Raw genomic sequence first — 16,664 nt, forward strand, 5'->3', positions numbered from 1 at the left:
TAATGTTTAACTGTTGTTGTCTACAAATATTTAAACAGCACTTGTGACGTCCAGTTTCTATGACTACAAGTCATTTCTGCTAAAACTACACATTCATTTTCTACAAGTTACATTCGAACCAAATTTACATCCATAAGTCAGTCAGCATACGAGTCTATTAAACAATTTACCAGTTATAGCTGCACAGACTTTAATATCCAACATATGAAGTTTAGGAGGAGTATACCAGCTACCTTAGCTTCTCGGATTCACGTCACCTTATGTAACGAGCATTAATAGACGCCCCAAATGATTAGTAAGCGGGAAAGCCTCACGGCAGAAGCAAAACAACCCCACAAAGACGTAGCCGAACACACAAATTAAGAGAAATGTCACGTCACCTGAAACGTTAGCTCAGTGGCTATCACTGCGGAGCACACACAGAGCGTTTCCGTGGCTAGCATGAGCTGCAAAGTGTAACATTTGTTCTCTGCGTTGCTTTTGCACGGCGTACACATGGCATGTGTCACACACGAGGTGATCGCACTCGTCATTTGTTTACTCTTTAACGCGACAAAGTTGCCTTTGACTGTGGCGAAGAGGCTACACAGTTATCTGGCAAGGTCACTCACGAATGACAGCGTGCAAATAAAATGACAAAAACACTTGAGCCAGCTACACTCGGACTCCGTGGTGAGGTAGAATGTTAAGTGTATTTGGCGTTTTAATAGGGTTGAACATTGACGTCCTCCGTTCCAAGAGTCAGAACAAAAATCTTATAGTTTCTATGCCCCGCATATCTGGAACGAACTCCCATAAAACTGTCGATCAGATGAGTTAATTTCAATCAAGGTTAAAAACTCACATTTTCAACAATGCCTTTAGGTGGATTATATTCACAAACTTGTATGCTCTTTTTATGGGTTTTAAACTTTTAATTCCTATTTCCGTTTTAGTGTCAATTATTTTTTGATGATTGGTAAATTGCGTCTTTTAATTTTCTTTTGTTCTTCTGTTTTTAATGTCTCTGTAAAACACTTGTGTCACCTTGCTGTTGAACTATGCAATACAGATTCTATACAGCTATAAAGATACAGAATACGATTGCCTTATTGCAGAGTAGTTGTGGTAAATAAATGTGCAACTACTTTGATAACGTGTGTTCGTGTAAAATGTGTGCCTTTTTGCATGATTCGGGAAAAACACTGTCAATTAATATGACAAATTGCCATGCTCGTTCTAATCTCTTGACCACTAGTTAAAATCAAGTTTTAAGGCAATCGCATGAGACTTGACTCGCCCCAGTTTGAAGGGCCTGTAAAAACACTAGCATGTACCACAGCTACTCGATGCATTAGCAGCACGGTGGCTGTTTATCGGCGACGAGTCGTGTTTCCATTTCAATTGTGTGAACCCGGCGAGGACGAAGCTAGGCTCGTCCGGCTAGCTTTTGGATAGCTGTGGAAAACGTGATGCAACACGCCACCCGCTATAAACTGCTACAGACGTTGTCATAACGTTACCTTCCCCCCTTTTATCGGGATTTGCGAAGGCTTTGTCCTTGACGAATGCGCCGATTGTTGCCCGTCACAATCAGATCGGTACGAATGTTGCTCGGCGCTTCCGATAGATGAACGCTTCCAAGGAACTGCAAGCTTAGCCATCGTCGACCGCCATTTCCAGTGAGGGATTGAATTCTTCTTCGCCGGTATGTTTAGACAGACGTCGAGATTTGCTTACTGCTGCCCTCTTTTCGTTGGCGGGTGTATTACATTTCGTTCTATACATAGTGAAATCAGTTTATAAATATCCTTCCCATAATTCTGCAGAAAATGGGCAATTCCAAAATAAAAAAAATATTTTCAGGGGACGGAAGTGTTTCTTCTTTAATTTTGTGAAATAATGCAAGCTTTCGAGGTGCTGCTCTGTTGAGACTACCAGAGCATACAACACGCACACACACAGCTTTTTCTTTCTTTCCATATTTATGTGTGGGGTCTGTCACAGATAAAATCCCTGTGTACCAGCCCTAAGACAAAGTCCAGAGTGCGTTGAACCATATATTTCTTTTCTGTTGTCACTTTTTGTAGGTGCCGCATTCGTGATTACTGTGGAAGTGCGCAGTATGGCGATCACCAAGAAGAGAAAACGAAAGAAAATATGGAGTTTGTCTCCTCTTTGCTGCAGTTTTTGCTTTCTATATGTGTGACAGCAGGAACTTTAGATTGGCAAATAACCAACCAACCAACCAATACTATAGATTTGTGAAATTGACCAAATTTGGACATGGGGTTTTGGCCAAATGCCAGCAATTTGTAATGTCACTGACGTCTCTGTTCATGATCATCCCAAACGTGTTTGATGCCGTTGTCAGTGTTTTTGCAATATTTTTGTCCAGAGAAAGTTTCCTCAACCTACTGGAGGAAGTACAATTAAAGTACAAGTTAAAATATCACACAGGGTAAATGAAAGGCATTTATTGCGCAATCCTGGAGTTGATAGGAGCAATTCATGTAAAACAAAGCAGTGGTTAAAAAAAGAAAAAAAGTATAAGCAGCTCATTATTTAGTATAAACAGTGAATTGAAATGTGTATTATTCAGCATCGTTCATGAGGCTGTTGAATCATTCAATTAAATTGCATCCACTCTGGCGTCTGTTGGAATGGAAAAAGTGTCATGTTCGGATGCTAGGATTTCCTCATGCGCAGCTGATCAATCATCAATTCATACTCTTCTCTTTCCCTACAATGACAGAAGGAAATAAATTAATCTTTTCAGAACTTTTTTTTTCCCACTTCAAAAATGTACTTATAAACATTACCTGTTACTCAGACAACGTCCTTTTAGGTATTTCTCTTCTGCCTTTTTTATCGAGACGTTGTCTATGCCAGCAATCGCATATGTGATAGCCTGTAAATTTTTTTAAAGTGTATTATTTGAAAAAAAAAATTTATTCTCTTAATAGGCCACAGCAATATGACTTACCTCAGGAAGAAGTACGTCCAAAACAAATGGTATGCGCTCCATGTATTTGACTGCAGTCTGGCAAGGATCTGTGCTCACAGCAGTCTTATAGAGCTCGTTCAGGTAAGAGTAGATCTTGTCTAACTGCGCGTTATCTTCCAGGTAAGTCTCCACTCCAAAAAATCTCCTTTTTGAGTTCTGAAAGTAGTTGAGCCATCTCGATTGCGCTTTACCTCGGATCACAGCCTGGGAGAGCAGGGAAGTGTGTTAGCTCCCTCTGCCAAGTACTAATCGCAGTTCCCAAATTTGCAGGATTACAAAAAACATTCAGTGTCATTGCCACTTATATGGAACAGATAAAAATGTGATATAGCGTGGGGAATAACAATGAACCACGATTTAGCGAGGGGACACATGTACCCAAAATCTCTCAAGGTTTTGCTGAGAATCCCCAAAATGCATACAGTACATCAGCCTGCAACGATCATACCAGCAGGCGTTCTTCCACCATGCGCTGCTTGACGATGAAGTCCACAAGCTTCTCGTTGGCACGGTTGTGGGCAGCTTGGGTCCGGTCTGGCATAAGCCTCTTGAAACACTTGTTGGCCTCCTCCTGCTGACCACTATCTTCATTGACATTCACCAAGCGGCCCTCTTCCTCTATCATCAAATCACTGGCAATGGTTAGTTGCTCTGAGGAGGCCTCCTCCTGCTGATCACAGTCTTCATTGTGATCCATCCACTGGTTCTCTTCCTCTATCATCATATCACTAGTGATGGTTAGTTGCTCCGAGGAGGCCTTTGGGTACTTTCTCCTCACTGGATAACCTGAACGAGGGTGAGACTCATCAGGACCACAGCTACAGGACCTGACACTCACCAGACATTAAGTATACCCACACAATCTAATCACATCCAATACAAGAGCTGAATCAAAAAGTCTAGATCTTTTTATTGATACAATCATGTTCCGCTATCTCTCATTTACTAACAACTTCACACAACATAGCTTGGGAAATGAGAGGGAATAAAACTCTGCACCTCAGGCATGCTAAATGCCAATGTGAAGGGATCTTTGCTCCCTCCTCCGTGGAGTCTAACCACAACTTTATCCACCTTGAGACCACCAACAGGCCCCTGGTGGCACAGCAGGTGGCCAACTTAAGGACTGACAGTTTGGTGTCAAGACATCGGTGTCAAATGTATGGCCCGTCGGCCAGAACCGGCCCGTGGGAATAGAGAATTCACTGCTATTTTTCAATAAAGGGAAGTCTTTAATTTTGTCCACTGACAACACCTTACCAAAGTCGTATACAAATAAAGGCTGGTCACTGTGGACCCACCGCACTGCTCCAGAATTGGTTAAATCGGTGTCACATGGTTTATGGTCACAGTGATGTTACTCAGCGTCTCCATTTCCCCCATAGGCATACGGCTAACTACTGTGGTTTTGCCCAGTTTTTGCCATTATATAAATGGATTTCTCCCCCCCCAAATAGTTTGTTGTGTAGCTGTAGGCTGTTCCACTCATCTTTGATGAGGGTGTGCCTTAATGTCACTATGTTTTAGTTTGCATTCCCATCCAACCGGATGTTGTCATTATGTCGTGGCGTTTGCATCACCATCCAACCGGATGTTCAACTCCACAAGGGAGATGAATCTTACAAGCCCGACATGGAACTCATGCTATCTGCCTCTCATGTGAACACTAGCTGTACAGTAAAATGTAAGGCTAAGACGCTGGGAGCACACAACTGTGGGGTTATGTGTCACGAGCTTGATAAATTCCACACAGTGGAAAGTGTACACACCGTCATCGCACCGCCTCATGAGCACTCCCCACACTGTAAAACATGAGATGCTTGCTCAACTTAAAAACTAAGTAACAATATATACTTATATTTGCATATTCATCTCTACTTAGCTAAATAACTCTTGTAGCATATACTCAAGACTAGCTGAATTGAAATACCTTCAAAATATCTGTGGAAATAGTTACATCTTTTCTTTTTAAACTTTGAGCCAACAACAATTTTTTATTTATTTTTTTAAATGGCGTGCGGCCAATGGCTAGGGTCCTAAAGATAGCTGTGCAGCGCCAGTTGTATTGTTTTGGGGGAAAAAAAATATTATGAATAATAAAACCTATATTCATATATAAAAAAAAAATATGCTGTATGCACTATAGGGATATCCTAATACTACTAATTTAAAATGTGAATTTCATATAGTTTACATATTTATTTGTATTTATGTGAATGTTTTGCTATTGTTTAACCTACAGTTCATACACAAATGTTAAAATAAAACAGTTTTGCAATGGGCATGAAGTTTTGGCTGGTGATTAGCATTCCAGACTATTTTCATCATGCATGACAAGTGTTGATCAGGTACGCATTTTGTTAATTCATTATTGTTTAGCCATGATTTCAACTACAAATTTTCCAGTGTTTTTTGTGTACAATATTCATATATATGTTATGCATCCATGTATGGTCATGCTGTATCTCCACCAAAAAAAGCCTCTCTCAATCCTATTGAACATTTCTGGCCAAGAGCATGCGCGAGCAAGGCGGCCTACAAACCCGGCTCACACCAGTTCTGTCAGGAGGAAAGGGCCAAAATTCCTGCCAACCATTGTAAGATGCTTGTTGAAGGATATCCAAAAGTTTGACCCAAGTCATCCAGTTTAAGTTATACAATGGTACCATATACTAATTTATGTGAAAAATTTAAGTGGGTCTGAAAACTTTCCGTACCCACTGTATGTAAACTACTAGGCTTTACACGATCAGGAGTTTTGGGGCCGATCAGAGTTAAAAACAAACAAACCGATAACCGATCAGATCATACGATGGAGGAATGTGTCTATTTAAATGACCTGTTCATTTACTGTATATACTTGTGTACTTAATTGCTCAAAAAATGATCTTTAGAATAAATAATGTATTTTTGTTCCTTTATTCATGCCAGTGAGGCAAAGTGACAGACAGAACAAATGAATGGTCTTCTATGCACACTGGTGGTCTTCTTTGCACACTGATTGAGGAGTATCTGTAACATTTGCACAACCAACATTGTCCCAGATGATCGCACTACTCGTCACTTTAAACCGCATACACTCCTTGAAGTCTCAGCGCCCCTTGCACAATGGTCATTGCACCAGACTATTGCAATATTAGTCATTCGAACTGCTCTAAGTGCTAGTGGACTCTGCATATTTTTGCACAATTGTTTTTTGCTAATGTCTTTATGTCTCCAAAGTTTTCTGTAAATTGACTGTCTGTTGTACTAGTGCGGCTCCAACTACCGGAGAGAAATTCCTTGTGTGTTTTGGACATACTTGGCAAATAAAGATGATTCTGATTCTGATTAGATAGTAGGAAGTAAATACAGTAATTAACGCATCCACTTTTTGTGACATTTTTGTTTGTTGGTGTGCCGTGAGATTTTTCAATTGTAAAATATGTTCCTTGGCTCCATAAAGGTTGGAAATCACTGCTCCAGTGAGATCGTGTATTCTAATCAGTCAGGTCAAACCAACATTAAAACATGACAGAAATAATGGGTGCTAACTTACTATAATTAAATTACTTTATTTTTAATTAAATTACTTTACCCACACTGAAACTTTAGAGCATGATTCGACAGAACGGCGGCATGTTTACGCACAACTGTTCGTGCTACCACTAGCTTGCTAGGCTACATAACGTTTTGATGCCTGCTTGCGAGCCGTATCGTATTAAAAGTACAGGAACATACGTCAAGCAAGCCTTAAACGAACGTCCTCTCCTCTCCTGAGCACCGGTGACCACCAACACACGTTTCCCCCCCATTCTGTTCTTACAAACACACGGCGCAATCCATTATTGTCGTCGTCGCCATGTTAACGAGTGTATCCGGTCGCGTTTGAGTTGACAAGAGCAAGCCCAGTGATTGGAAAAATGGGATGCGGTGGTATCGGAATACAAGATTTTATTGCAGTAGTCTGACATAGGGCAATCGTGAAAAAAATTGTCCTGTAGTCTGATCCGGGCATTACGTGTTGTCTGACTCAGACATTTTTTTAAATAACTATGACTGTCATATATTTACAGGACTGCGCCAAAAGAAACGACAACGCTAAAAATAAACTAGCTTTTGGATTCAAATATACTGTGTACGATGGCGATGCGGAGTAAATGTCTTTTGCGGAGACGATCAATTGGCGAATGATGACATTAAAGCCGATCAGCATAAAATGCTAATTATCGGCAGATACCGATAAGGCCGATAAAACCTGTGTAAAGTCTATAAAGTACTGGTTCAACAATTCACTTTCTTTTGTACCATGCTAAGTGTGTGTGTGTGTGTGTGTGTGTGTGTGTGTGTGTGTGTGTGTGATTGAACTCACTCATGCCGTGAGCAAAGTACTCAAGGAAGGAGCCAGAAAAGGAGCCACAAGCTACAAAGAGAAAAATAACATACTAGAGTGTCATCTATGGAAATGTTGATAAAGATAAAAATCACTAAATAGAAACACAGTTACCAATGCATATTGTGTAGTCCTTTATCAGCTCCAAGGACCACTGCATCACAGTGGCATATTCTTCTTTGGCTTCACTCTAGGACACAGTCAGGATGAGAAACATTTGACACCAGTGTGGATGCAAATAAATAATGTTTATTACAGCTCTGTGATAATTTTCTTACTGCCAGCTCATTAGCTCCTTCACAGTCAAACGGCTTCAGGGATTTCAGAGCCACAATAACCCTTTAACAACATTACATATTAAAATCAACATTAGGCTTCTGACACACAACAGGGATTAACCACAAAATTACAGTAATAACATAACTTGCTACCCCCTTTTTTGTCCAATCTTCAGATCATCGATGAAAATGATGCTGGCCTTTTTTGCCTTACAATTAACTCGTTTCACCTGGAGAAAAAAATACTGGCAGTCAGGGATGCATACTCTATCATTATAGCAGACATTAGACAAGGTTTGTGAGAGTTTATTCTACTTTGAACTACCAGGTTATTTACTGGCTGGCCAAGTTATTTTATCACATTTAAATATATAGCCCAAAAGTAAGGGGAACTACTAAGGAATCTGGAGGAACCAGCTGTGGTGACTTGTTGAGGTGGCCGCGGCCACTCACAGCACAACTTCGCCGGACGCAAGCACGTAGACAACCCGCTGAAAAGGATTGAGGTGGAAGGAGCCTATCAATGTGACGCAAATTAAGCAAATGCGAGTTCAGTGTGTATAAATAACTCCGCAATCAAACTCTTACGAGGCACTCAGCTCTGAATGTTTGCGTCTAAGGCAGTGATATTCAACCTTTATTTGGCCAAGGCACATATTTTAGATTTGAAAAATCCCACGGCACACCTACAAACTAAAACGCTACAAAAGATTTATACACTGGTCAACTCTGTACATTCTGCAATCTAATAGAAAAGTATTTATTTGTTCTGTCACTACATCACTGGCATGGATAGATGAGCAAAGAACCATTCTTTTTTGTAAAGAATAATTTTCTGACCAATTTAGTGAAATTTGATAATTTCCTGCAGCACACTAATGGGGCACAGCAAACTGGTGTGGCAATCACTGATTTAAGGAAGTGATGTCACTATGAATGGTTGGCCACCTCAAGCTTCTATGCAAGCAGAGGCCTTGATATAGACCAATCAGAGCTAAGTTGTTTCCCATATTTTAATAGGGGAAGATGAGCAACCCAATCAGAGCAAAGCTCATTTATATGTCGCATACTGAGGCCTTTAGGAGGAAACATGACATAAAAATGATCCACGTTTCTGCACTTACCAGTGCAGGCCATATAGGAAAGCGTCTAAATTTACACCACACGAACACTCCCTCTGTGATAGAGAGCGGCCCTGGAAGACATTCCGTTTACAAGGTAAACAATGAAGTTCATTTACAGTCCATACAGACACTGCCAATCCTATAAATCTTACTCGTCTGCATCAAAAAACTTGGTAGCTCCTCTTCATCAACACTCTCCTCATCCTCTAGGAAAGAAACTGGAGACAACTGTTCCTTGTGGTCACTTATTTCAATAGACAGATCTGACGACAGCAAAGACTCGTCTTGTTGCAGGTTGAGATGATGACATGGAAAAGACAGAAGCACACCAAAATATAATGTAAGCACTAATTAAAGCATTAATTACCTTAAAAGAAGCTTAACAAATATGGATTGATGACCTGAATTACCCTATGCCTGATTTTGAGACCATCCATATTGCGACAGATCTGTATTACCTTCTGCCAGTTCAAATGTTGGTCGTGAGGGTTCAGATGACGAAGCAGTGACCGCCCCTTTTTTCTGTTTCTTGGAACAGCGGCGTTTAGCTGGAGAACAAGTGGTTTGGATCACCGGTAGTCTTTTTCTAAGTTGTCTGGGTTTGGCAACCTCGATGCTCCTCTTCCTGCTCTGAGACCTTGACATGTAGCGTGGTGACACTACCTCTGACGGCTGTGGCACGACAAATGTTGGGAGAAATAGGGGTTAAGGTTATTTAATCGTAATTTCAGGCAAATATAGTGCACATAAGGAATGAACGTAGCATTTCTCCATTCCACTTGTGACCTCAACAAGCGTACCACTGAGCATTAAGAAACATCGTCACTGATATGCAGACAACTAGTAGATGTCGAAAACAAACCTAATCTTTTTAAGAAGCCACTTTCACTCAGTCAGGAACTCTTTGAATAAAGGCACTGATTTCAATGCACTTTTCTTAGCCGGAGGTCAGAAATTTCAGACTGGATGCTTTAGTCAAAGAGCATGGCGGATGGCACCCTCGACCCCCAGTTGCCAAAGAAGCAGCCAAGTGAGCATGCCTATTAGTAGTGCAAAACAATTCTTTAGGCTTGAGAATTTTTGACCTGCCGACATTCTGAAGTGAAGTGCGTCGTGTGTGGACGTGCATCCTGTGTGGACGTGTATTATTTTACATTTATATTCACATTGATTGGCCTGTTATTTAATTTGTTGTTCAAAGTTAGTTACTCTCGCAAAAAACACAGTTCCAGTCAGACCTATATGACAAGTTTATTGTTTCACCAAATTACTTATTTCAATGTTTTGCGACTGCTTGTAATGATAGCTTAGCAATTAGCATGCGTCTTTGCCTATCTACTTCTCGTCCTCCCTTTGTGACACATTTGTAAGCAGCATGGTAAGAAGTGGAGCTTATTCGCTTCCATGGAGGAGATTATCAGTGATTTAAAATGCGTTGACACCGGACGCAAAGAGAACTTGCGCCTTTGTGGCGTAGTAAAAATAGCGTCCACCAAGCAGCTATTCAATGTGGACGTGACGGTAAATGTCAGATGCTTCATTTGGCAGCTCTGCAAATGTAGACTGCATATTTACACTGGCTATCCCGCCAATGTAGAGCAGTGCTAAAAGATTTGTGTACAGAATCAGTACACAGTGCAACAGCAGGTGGTGGACAATAGCAGTAGCAAGCAATCAGGTAAGCTGGAAACATGGTAAAGTAGGGCTTCCCCAACTGTGAGTGAGGATGCAAAATGGGCAATATTTTCTGTTAAAAGGAGAGTTTGCAGTTTAAAAAAAAAAAAAAAAAAAAAAAAAAAACACTTTTTGTCATCTAGGTTAAAACTATGACCTGACAGTAGAATATTATTAAAATGATCTTTTGAAAACTCAGCCCTCTCAGGCTCCATCTAATGTTTGTAATTTATTAATATTTTACAACTGGGTATGCCGCAAACAAAATCTCATTATTACCTACCTCTAATCAGAGACTGTATAAACAGGAGGTGTGACAAATTATTATTATCATCATCATCTGTCAATCATTTGCACTGGCAGCCTTGTGGGGGTACACAGTAGCCTTGCACAAAAGGACACTATTATAGTTTCTTGACCTGAATATTTAACTCCAGTTAGCAACAAAAATTAATAAGAAATAATACAACAGCTCTCTACTCATTTGTTTAACCAAGGCAATTGAGAAACTAACGTGCCATGGCACACTGGTCGGGAGTCACTGGTTTAATGAGTTTGGGTCCTGGAGGAGGAACCAATTTATGTAATGTCACAAACAATATGTACACTGAACAAAAATATAAACGCAACACTTGTTTTTGCTTCCATTTTTCGTGAGCCGGACTTAAAAGATCAAAAACATTTTCTACGTACACAAAAGGTCATTTCCCTCAAGAATCTGTGTTAGTGAGTATTTCTCCTTTGTTGAGATAATCCATCCCACCTCACAGGTACGGCGTATCAAGATGCTGATTAGACAGCATGATTATTGCACAAGTGTGCCTTAGGTGGGCCACAATAAAAGGCCACTCTGAAATGTGCAGCTTTGCTTTATTGTGGGGGTCAGAAAACCAGTCATTATCTGGTGTGACCACCATTTGCCTCATGAAGTGCAACACATCTCCTTCGCATAGAGTCGATCAGGTTGTTGATTGTGGCCTGTGGAATGTTGGTCCACTCCTCTTAAATGGCTGTGCGAAGTTGCTGGATATTGGCAGGAAATGGAACACGCTGTCGTATACGCCGATCCAGAGCATCCCAAACATGCTCAATGGGTGACATTACCGGGGAATATGCTGGCCATGCAAGAACTGGGATGTTTTCAGCTTCCAGGAATTGTGTACAGATCCTTGCAACATGAGGCCGTGCATTATCATGCTGCAACATGAGGTGATGGTCGTGAATGAATGGCTCAACAATGGACCTCAGGATCTCGTCACTGAGGTCCTGTACATTCAAAATGCCATCAATAAAACACCTATGTTTGTTGCCCAAACCATAACCCCACTGCCACCATGGGCCACCCGATCCACAACGTTGACATCAGCAAACCGCTCACCCACACACGCTGTCTGCCATCTGCCCTGAAGAGTGAAAACCGGGATTCATCCATGAAGAAAACACCTCTCCAATGTGCCAGACGCCATCGAATGTGAGCATTTACCCACTCAAGTCGGTTGTGTATGAAGAAAAAGTTTTAGATCTTAAGAGTCCAGCTCACGAAAAATGGGAGCAAAAACAAAAGAGTTACGTTTATATTTTTGTTCAGTGCATTACAATTAATGGAAATATGGTGAAATACCTTATCTTGACCATCCTCTGCTTCAGAGCACGTGGCGCAAATGTTGAGCAGGCGACCCTTGTGCAAAGGTGTGGATGTGTGGGAGGGTTCTGGTGTTTTTTGGGGCAGTCTCCTGCGTCTTTTTGGGGTGCCTTGTAAGAAACAAACATTGAAACGGCTGTCAGTGTGGAAATCACTGCCCGACACAGGAATAGTTTCTTCTGTAGCCGGGGGAGAAATAGGGTTGGGGTTCCCTTTTTGTCTTAATAGGTTCCTCTTTTCATGTTTTCCTTTGTCTACCTGAAATGTCACAACATGTGTTTGTGTTGTCATGAAGCATTATAGAAAGCCGTTTGAGCATATATTCGATACCCTTGATATCCCCGATCTTAGGGTTGTACTCGTAGGCCAAAAGTCACACCAGTGGCACCAACGTTACTAAGACGCAGTCGTTCATCTAGTGGGCTAAATTGATTTACTAGTGAGGACAAACAGCGTCCTAGTACATGGACCTTAAGCTAGTTATGAAGGCTGTCGAATAAATGTTCAAACGGCTTCCGGTAAAGCGTAAATGAATAGCTCATAGTACAACAACAACAAAAAATGCAAGATGACATAGCTACCTTTCATTCTCGTAGATCTGCCGATCTCCTCACTGCTGAGACTGATTTCGTCCATATGGGGAACACAGACAGAAGGGTGGAATCACTTTGACAGAACGAATAAATACAAATGTACATTTCGGTTCAACGGAACAACAGAATAGAACAACAACAGCATACCGTATTTTTTTGACTTGGTTCCTACGACATTGTCGCACCGGAGGAAATTTCTATCACATCTAACAAACAAATATGTCACACGTGCAGGGAGATATCATTTGTCATGCGAACATAAAATAGAGCCACACGATAGCATGTATACCGTATGTGTTGCAACTAGCCGCCCGTAGCTTTAGCTAATATCAAGTGAGAAGCCAAACACAGTGCAACTCACGATTAGTAACAAAGCGAACCTTCCGGTGGTTAGTCCGGTTTCACCGCTAACTTCCTGTTGGATTCAAATAGGAACAGATTCATTTGCTTTAAATATTTAATTACGCTATTTAAAATACAGTAAAAACATTTACTATGAGTTACATGAAGGCAATTGCGGATGGTGACTCTCATGCTAACCCACTATGTAGCCCCCTGGCGTTCAAAGGGCACCACGTCACATGACCACAGCGACACAGGCTGTGAGGGCACAGATATGAAGAAAAGACTCGATACGCCAGCGCTATGTAGCCATAGATAACGTGTATAACGCAAAAGTAGTTATTTATCTCTATGAGGGGCGTAGACCTGCTAAACGACGTGCCTACGTGCCGGCCATTTTGACAGGGGCGATGTTCCCATCAAACAAAATGCATGGACATCGAAATTAAGTCATAATTCTCCAAAATGTGAACAACTGTATGTTTTGTAAATAAGTATGTAATTTGATAATTGTGTCTTAATCTTTTTAATTGTTTTTACTTAATGCTGTAAATTAATGCCCAACTGATTTTAAATGTTCCTGCAGTGACAATTCTATTCTATTTTTCAGAGAACACATCAACTTCAATTTAAAGTAACTGCTGTTGCTAATTTTGTGAGCTAGAGGTCACACTGACACCACATTTAATTTCTGTTAAAATGCAGAACTATTTTAAGACACTGAATATTGCAAAATGTCAGCGAACAGCTTTAAACCGTTTTGAACTCATTCGTTCAAAGAGGTTGGTTTGGTGGAACCCTTTTGTTTGTTCATGCACTGCAACGGCGTATTAACTGTACCCTCTTTCTGAAGACTGTAATTCCCACTTTTGTTTGACTGCATGGAATGAGTCAATTGAGGTTGTCAAGATCTTCACATGGATGTGGAAATTTGTGTGAATTTAAATGATTTATAGAGCTTAACAAGTTGTTTTACATAGGCCCATATATAGATCCACCATTATCTGTAAGTTCCACATGTGTAAATGAAAGTGATTCGTACTATTGTTGGAATTTTGTTGTTGTTGAGAGATTTCAGATGGTTTTTCAACAAGATTTGCAACAAGGTAATAATCAATAAATGTGAATACTTTCAGACTGTACTTATAATTATTTGCACCAAAACATCCATCCATCCATCCATTCATTTTCTGAGCTGCTTCTCCTCACTAGGGTCGCGGGCGTGCTGGAGCCCATCCCAGCTGTCATCGGGCAGGAGGCGGGGTACACCCTGAACTGGTTGCCAGCCAATCGCAGGGCACATACAAACAAACAACCATTTGCACTCACATTCACACCTACGGGCAATTTAGAATCTCCAATTAATGCATGTTTTTGAGATGTGGGAGGAAACCGGAGTGCCCAGAGAAAACCCACGCAGGCACGGGGAGAACATGCAAACTCCACACAGGCGGGACCGGGGATTGAACCTGGGCCCTCAGAACTGTGAGGCTGACGCTCTAACCAGTCGCCGACCGTGCCGCCTGCACAAAAACAATGGGTAAAATTTTCAAATAGGTATTATTATAGATTTTTAGGCCAGTAAGGCCACGAATTCACTGGTCCGACCCACTTGAGATCAAATTGAGGTGAATGTTGCCCCTTAACTGAATGACACAATTGCAATTTTTGCTAAAAACAAGCTTCGCCAAGATGCAGTAGCACAAGACTAACTGTAGAGAGCAGTGTCGAACCATTAAAGATGCACAAATACCACCTAAAAAAACACTACTTAGCTTTCTCAGTACCACCATAACGAGCAACACTAAAATACAGTAACAGTAAAGTGCTAATCAAAAACCAGAAAGAGGTTTTATTCCTAAAAAGTATTTTTAATATTATTGTAAGCCACTGTAACTCTATGCACCGCATAAACATTGACACTTTATGTTGAAAAAAAAGTACAATGCTTAAATATATATATAAAAAACTGTTAAATATTAAATGCAACTTAAAAATTAAATACAACTGAATTGTACTTAAAACATGTACTGTACTTGAAAAGTAAAGAAAATGTACAGGCTTTATGCATAGCTACAAGCTTCATCCTAATACGGTATGTTTAGTTGTACAGTATGTCATGCTTTAAATGTTCCTTTTATTTGTATTTAATTAAGTGATTCTCTTGCGTAACACTAGAGGGAGCTGTAACGCTGCCACAGGAAGTCACCAAAAATAGAAAGAAGAGTTATGTAAACAAACTCACAGCAATGGCGGTGAATGCAAAGCGAGGAATAAAGGAAACATTTGTGTGGACTGTTTTTTTTTTCCATTGTTGTTGTTGGCAGTGTTGGCACACACTCACGCGATAACTGGCACAACCGTGTCATCATTTCAGGAAAGATGTGTAGGTGTTGTACACATGGAAACGTAATGGCAGCGTTTTGAGATGTAGCCACTCTGGTACCAGGTTTTTAAAAAAATGACCGGATTCAAGCTCCCGAAATGCCAGCTATGTGTAGAGGAAATTCAAAAATGGTAACAATCTTTCGCAGATACACTGAAATGTGTTTCTGTGTGGACACAGCCTAAGAAGGAAATGGCTCTTATTTCCATCCATACATTTTCCATCAATTCTCCAGTATGCTACCTCTTGCTTTCAAAGCAAACCATCCCGGATACAGTAATTTGTGACACTAAGCCTTTCCAGCCATGTCACAAAATAGTAAAAGGAAGCAAACCTACAAAGTTATATTGGATATACTGTAACAGCTGATTCAGATTCTGACTTCACAAGTCTGTTTCCTTCTACTGGAATGGAGATATTGCTGGAGATGAACATTTGAGGCACATTATTACTGATATGCACAGAACTAGTAGTTGAAAACAAAGCTAATCTTTTTCTTTAGCAGCCACTTTTGCCATTTTAGGAAGTCAACCACTTTGATTTCAAGGGGCTTTCCAACACGATGTTCCTAGGCGAGGTGTGAATTATTAGCCTTCCCAGTGTTATGGAATCTAGCGTTTTAGTCAAGGGGCATGGCACCCTCTGCCCCAAGTTCTCAAGGAAGCAAACAAAGTGAGTATGACAGGTGGCAAAAAATTATGTTACTGGGCTTTGGAATTCTGCCGATAGCAACATGTGGGACGAGGGGGGAAAAGTTGAGTGATTCACAACCAGTGTGCCATGAGAGATGATACAACTTCACTTCAATGGTCCAAAAATTATTCATTTACTATAAATCGTTTTCCCATAGCCTAAGTAATTTTGCACTTACTGTCACAATATCAATAAAATATAAAAACATGCTTGCTAAACATAGTGTTTTTCTTGACTTCATGTTCATGTATATTCTCAGTCTTTCAGGTCATTGTACTGTAATCCACAAAGGCTGAATCAAGGCAACTGACTGTTTCTTGTTCAAAGAGAGTTTGTTTGCAGGATTTGTCGACAATGTATCTTTGTTCATCTATCTATGCCAGCTACTTCTATTGACAGGCAAAACAATAAAATAATTTTTCAAAAGTCAAATTTGGGAAAGATTTGCAGTATTAGATGGCATGCTGTCGCCGAGGTCAGCGAACACACGACAGCAGAAACCAGCAGAAACCACCAAATCCTTCGGAGCAGCGACGCCACGCCCCCCCCCCCCGCCTCCCCCGCCTCCATCCAG

General features: G+C 40.7%; 2 protein-coding genes across 8 annotated transcripts in view; both read right to left on the reverse strand.

The window, feature by feature from the left end:
• Nucleotides 1-1,656, reverse strand: part of ahctf1 (AT hook containing transcription factor 1) — a 36,250-nt gene extending 34,594 nt beyond the window's left edge. For all 5 annotated transcript variants that reach the window (XM_061667415.1, XM_061667407.1, XM_061667388.1 and 2 more), the window contains exon 1: nt 1,503-1,656. The gene's annotated coding sequence lies outside the window, so the exon portion shown is untranslated. The remainder of the gene's footprint in view (nt 1-1,502) is intronic.
• A 785-nt stretch (nt 1,657-2,441) lies between these two features.
• Nucleotides 2,442-13,285, reverse strand: si:dkey-127k13.1 (PWWP domain-containing DNA repair factor 3A). Of its 3 annotated transcripts, none has more exons than XM_061667504.1 (15): nt 13,050-13,285; nt 12,817-12,875; nt 12,658-12,698; nt 12,056-12,186; nt 9,219-9,432; nt 8,913-9,044; nt 8,761-8,831; nt 7,790-7,866; nt 7,637-7,697; nt 7,473-7,548; nt 7,338-7,388; nt 3,435-3,772; nt 2,966-3,190; nt 2,802-2,890; nt 2,442-2,722 (listed from the first exon to the last, which is right to left on the reverse strand). In XM_061667504.1, the coding sequence occupies exons 3-15, from the start codon at nt 12,662-12,664 to the stop codon at nt 2,668-2,670; spliced, it is 1,527 nt and encodes a 508-aa protein (XP_061523488.1). In that variant the 5' UTR covers nt 12,665-12,698; nt 12,817-12,875; nt 13,050-13,285; the 3' UTR covers nt 2,442-2,667. The 3 variants fall into 3 exon arrangements, with proteins under 3 accessions (XP_061523488.1, XP_061523467.1, XP_061523478.1); XM_061667483.1 differs by having other exon boundaries at nt 13,031-13,285; XM_061667494.1 differs by lacking the exon at nt 12,817-12,875 and having other exon boundaries at nt 13,031-13,285.
• Nucleotides 13,286-16,664: the final 3,379 nt, after the last annotated feature.

Source organism: Phycodurus eques, chromosome 2 (genome assembly GCF_024500275.1).
Source record: "Phycodurus eques isolate BA_2022a chromosome 2, UOR_Pequ_1.1, whole genome shotgun sequence".
NCBI classification, from domain to species: domain Eukaryota; kingdom Metazoa; phylum Chordata; class Actinopteri; order Syngnathiformes; family Syngnathidae; genus Phycodurus; species Phycodurus eques.

Excerpts from the sequence above, each read along its gene's own strand:
- si:dkey-127k13.1 (XM_061667504.1), bottom strand. Across the intron at positions 9,045-9,218 it reads AACATTTGAACTGGCAGAAG|ACGAGTCTTTGCTGTCGTCA; the intron begins GTAATACAGATC and ends ACCTGCAACAAG. Across the intron at positions 7,698-7,789 it reads AAGATTGGACAAAAAAGGGG|GGTTATTGTGGCTCTGAAAT; the intron begins GTAGCAAGTTAT and ends ATGTTGTTAAAG.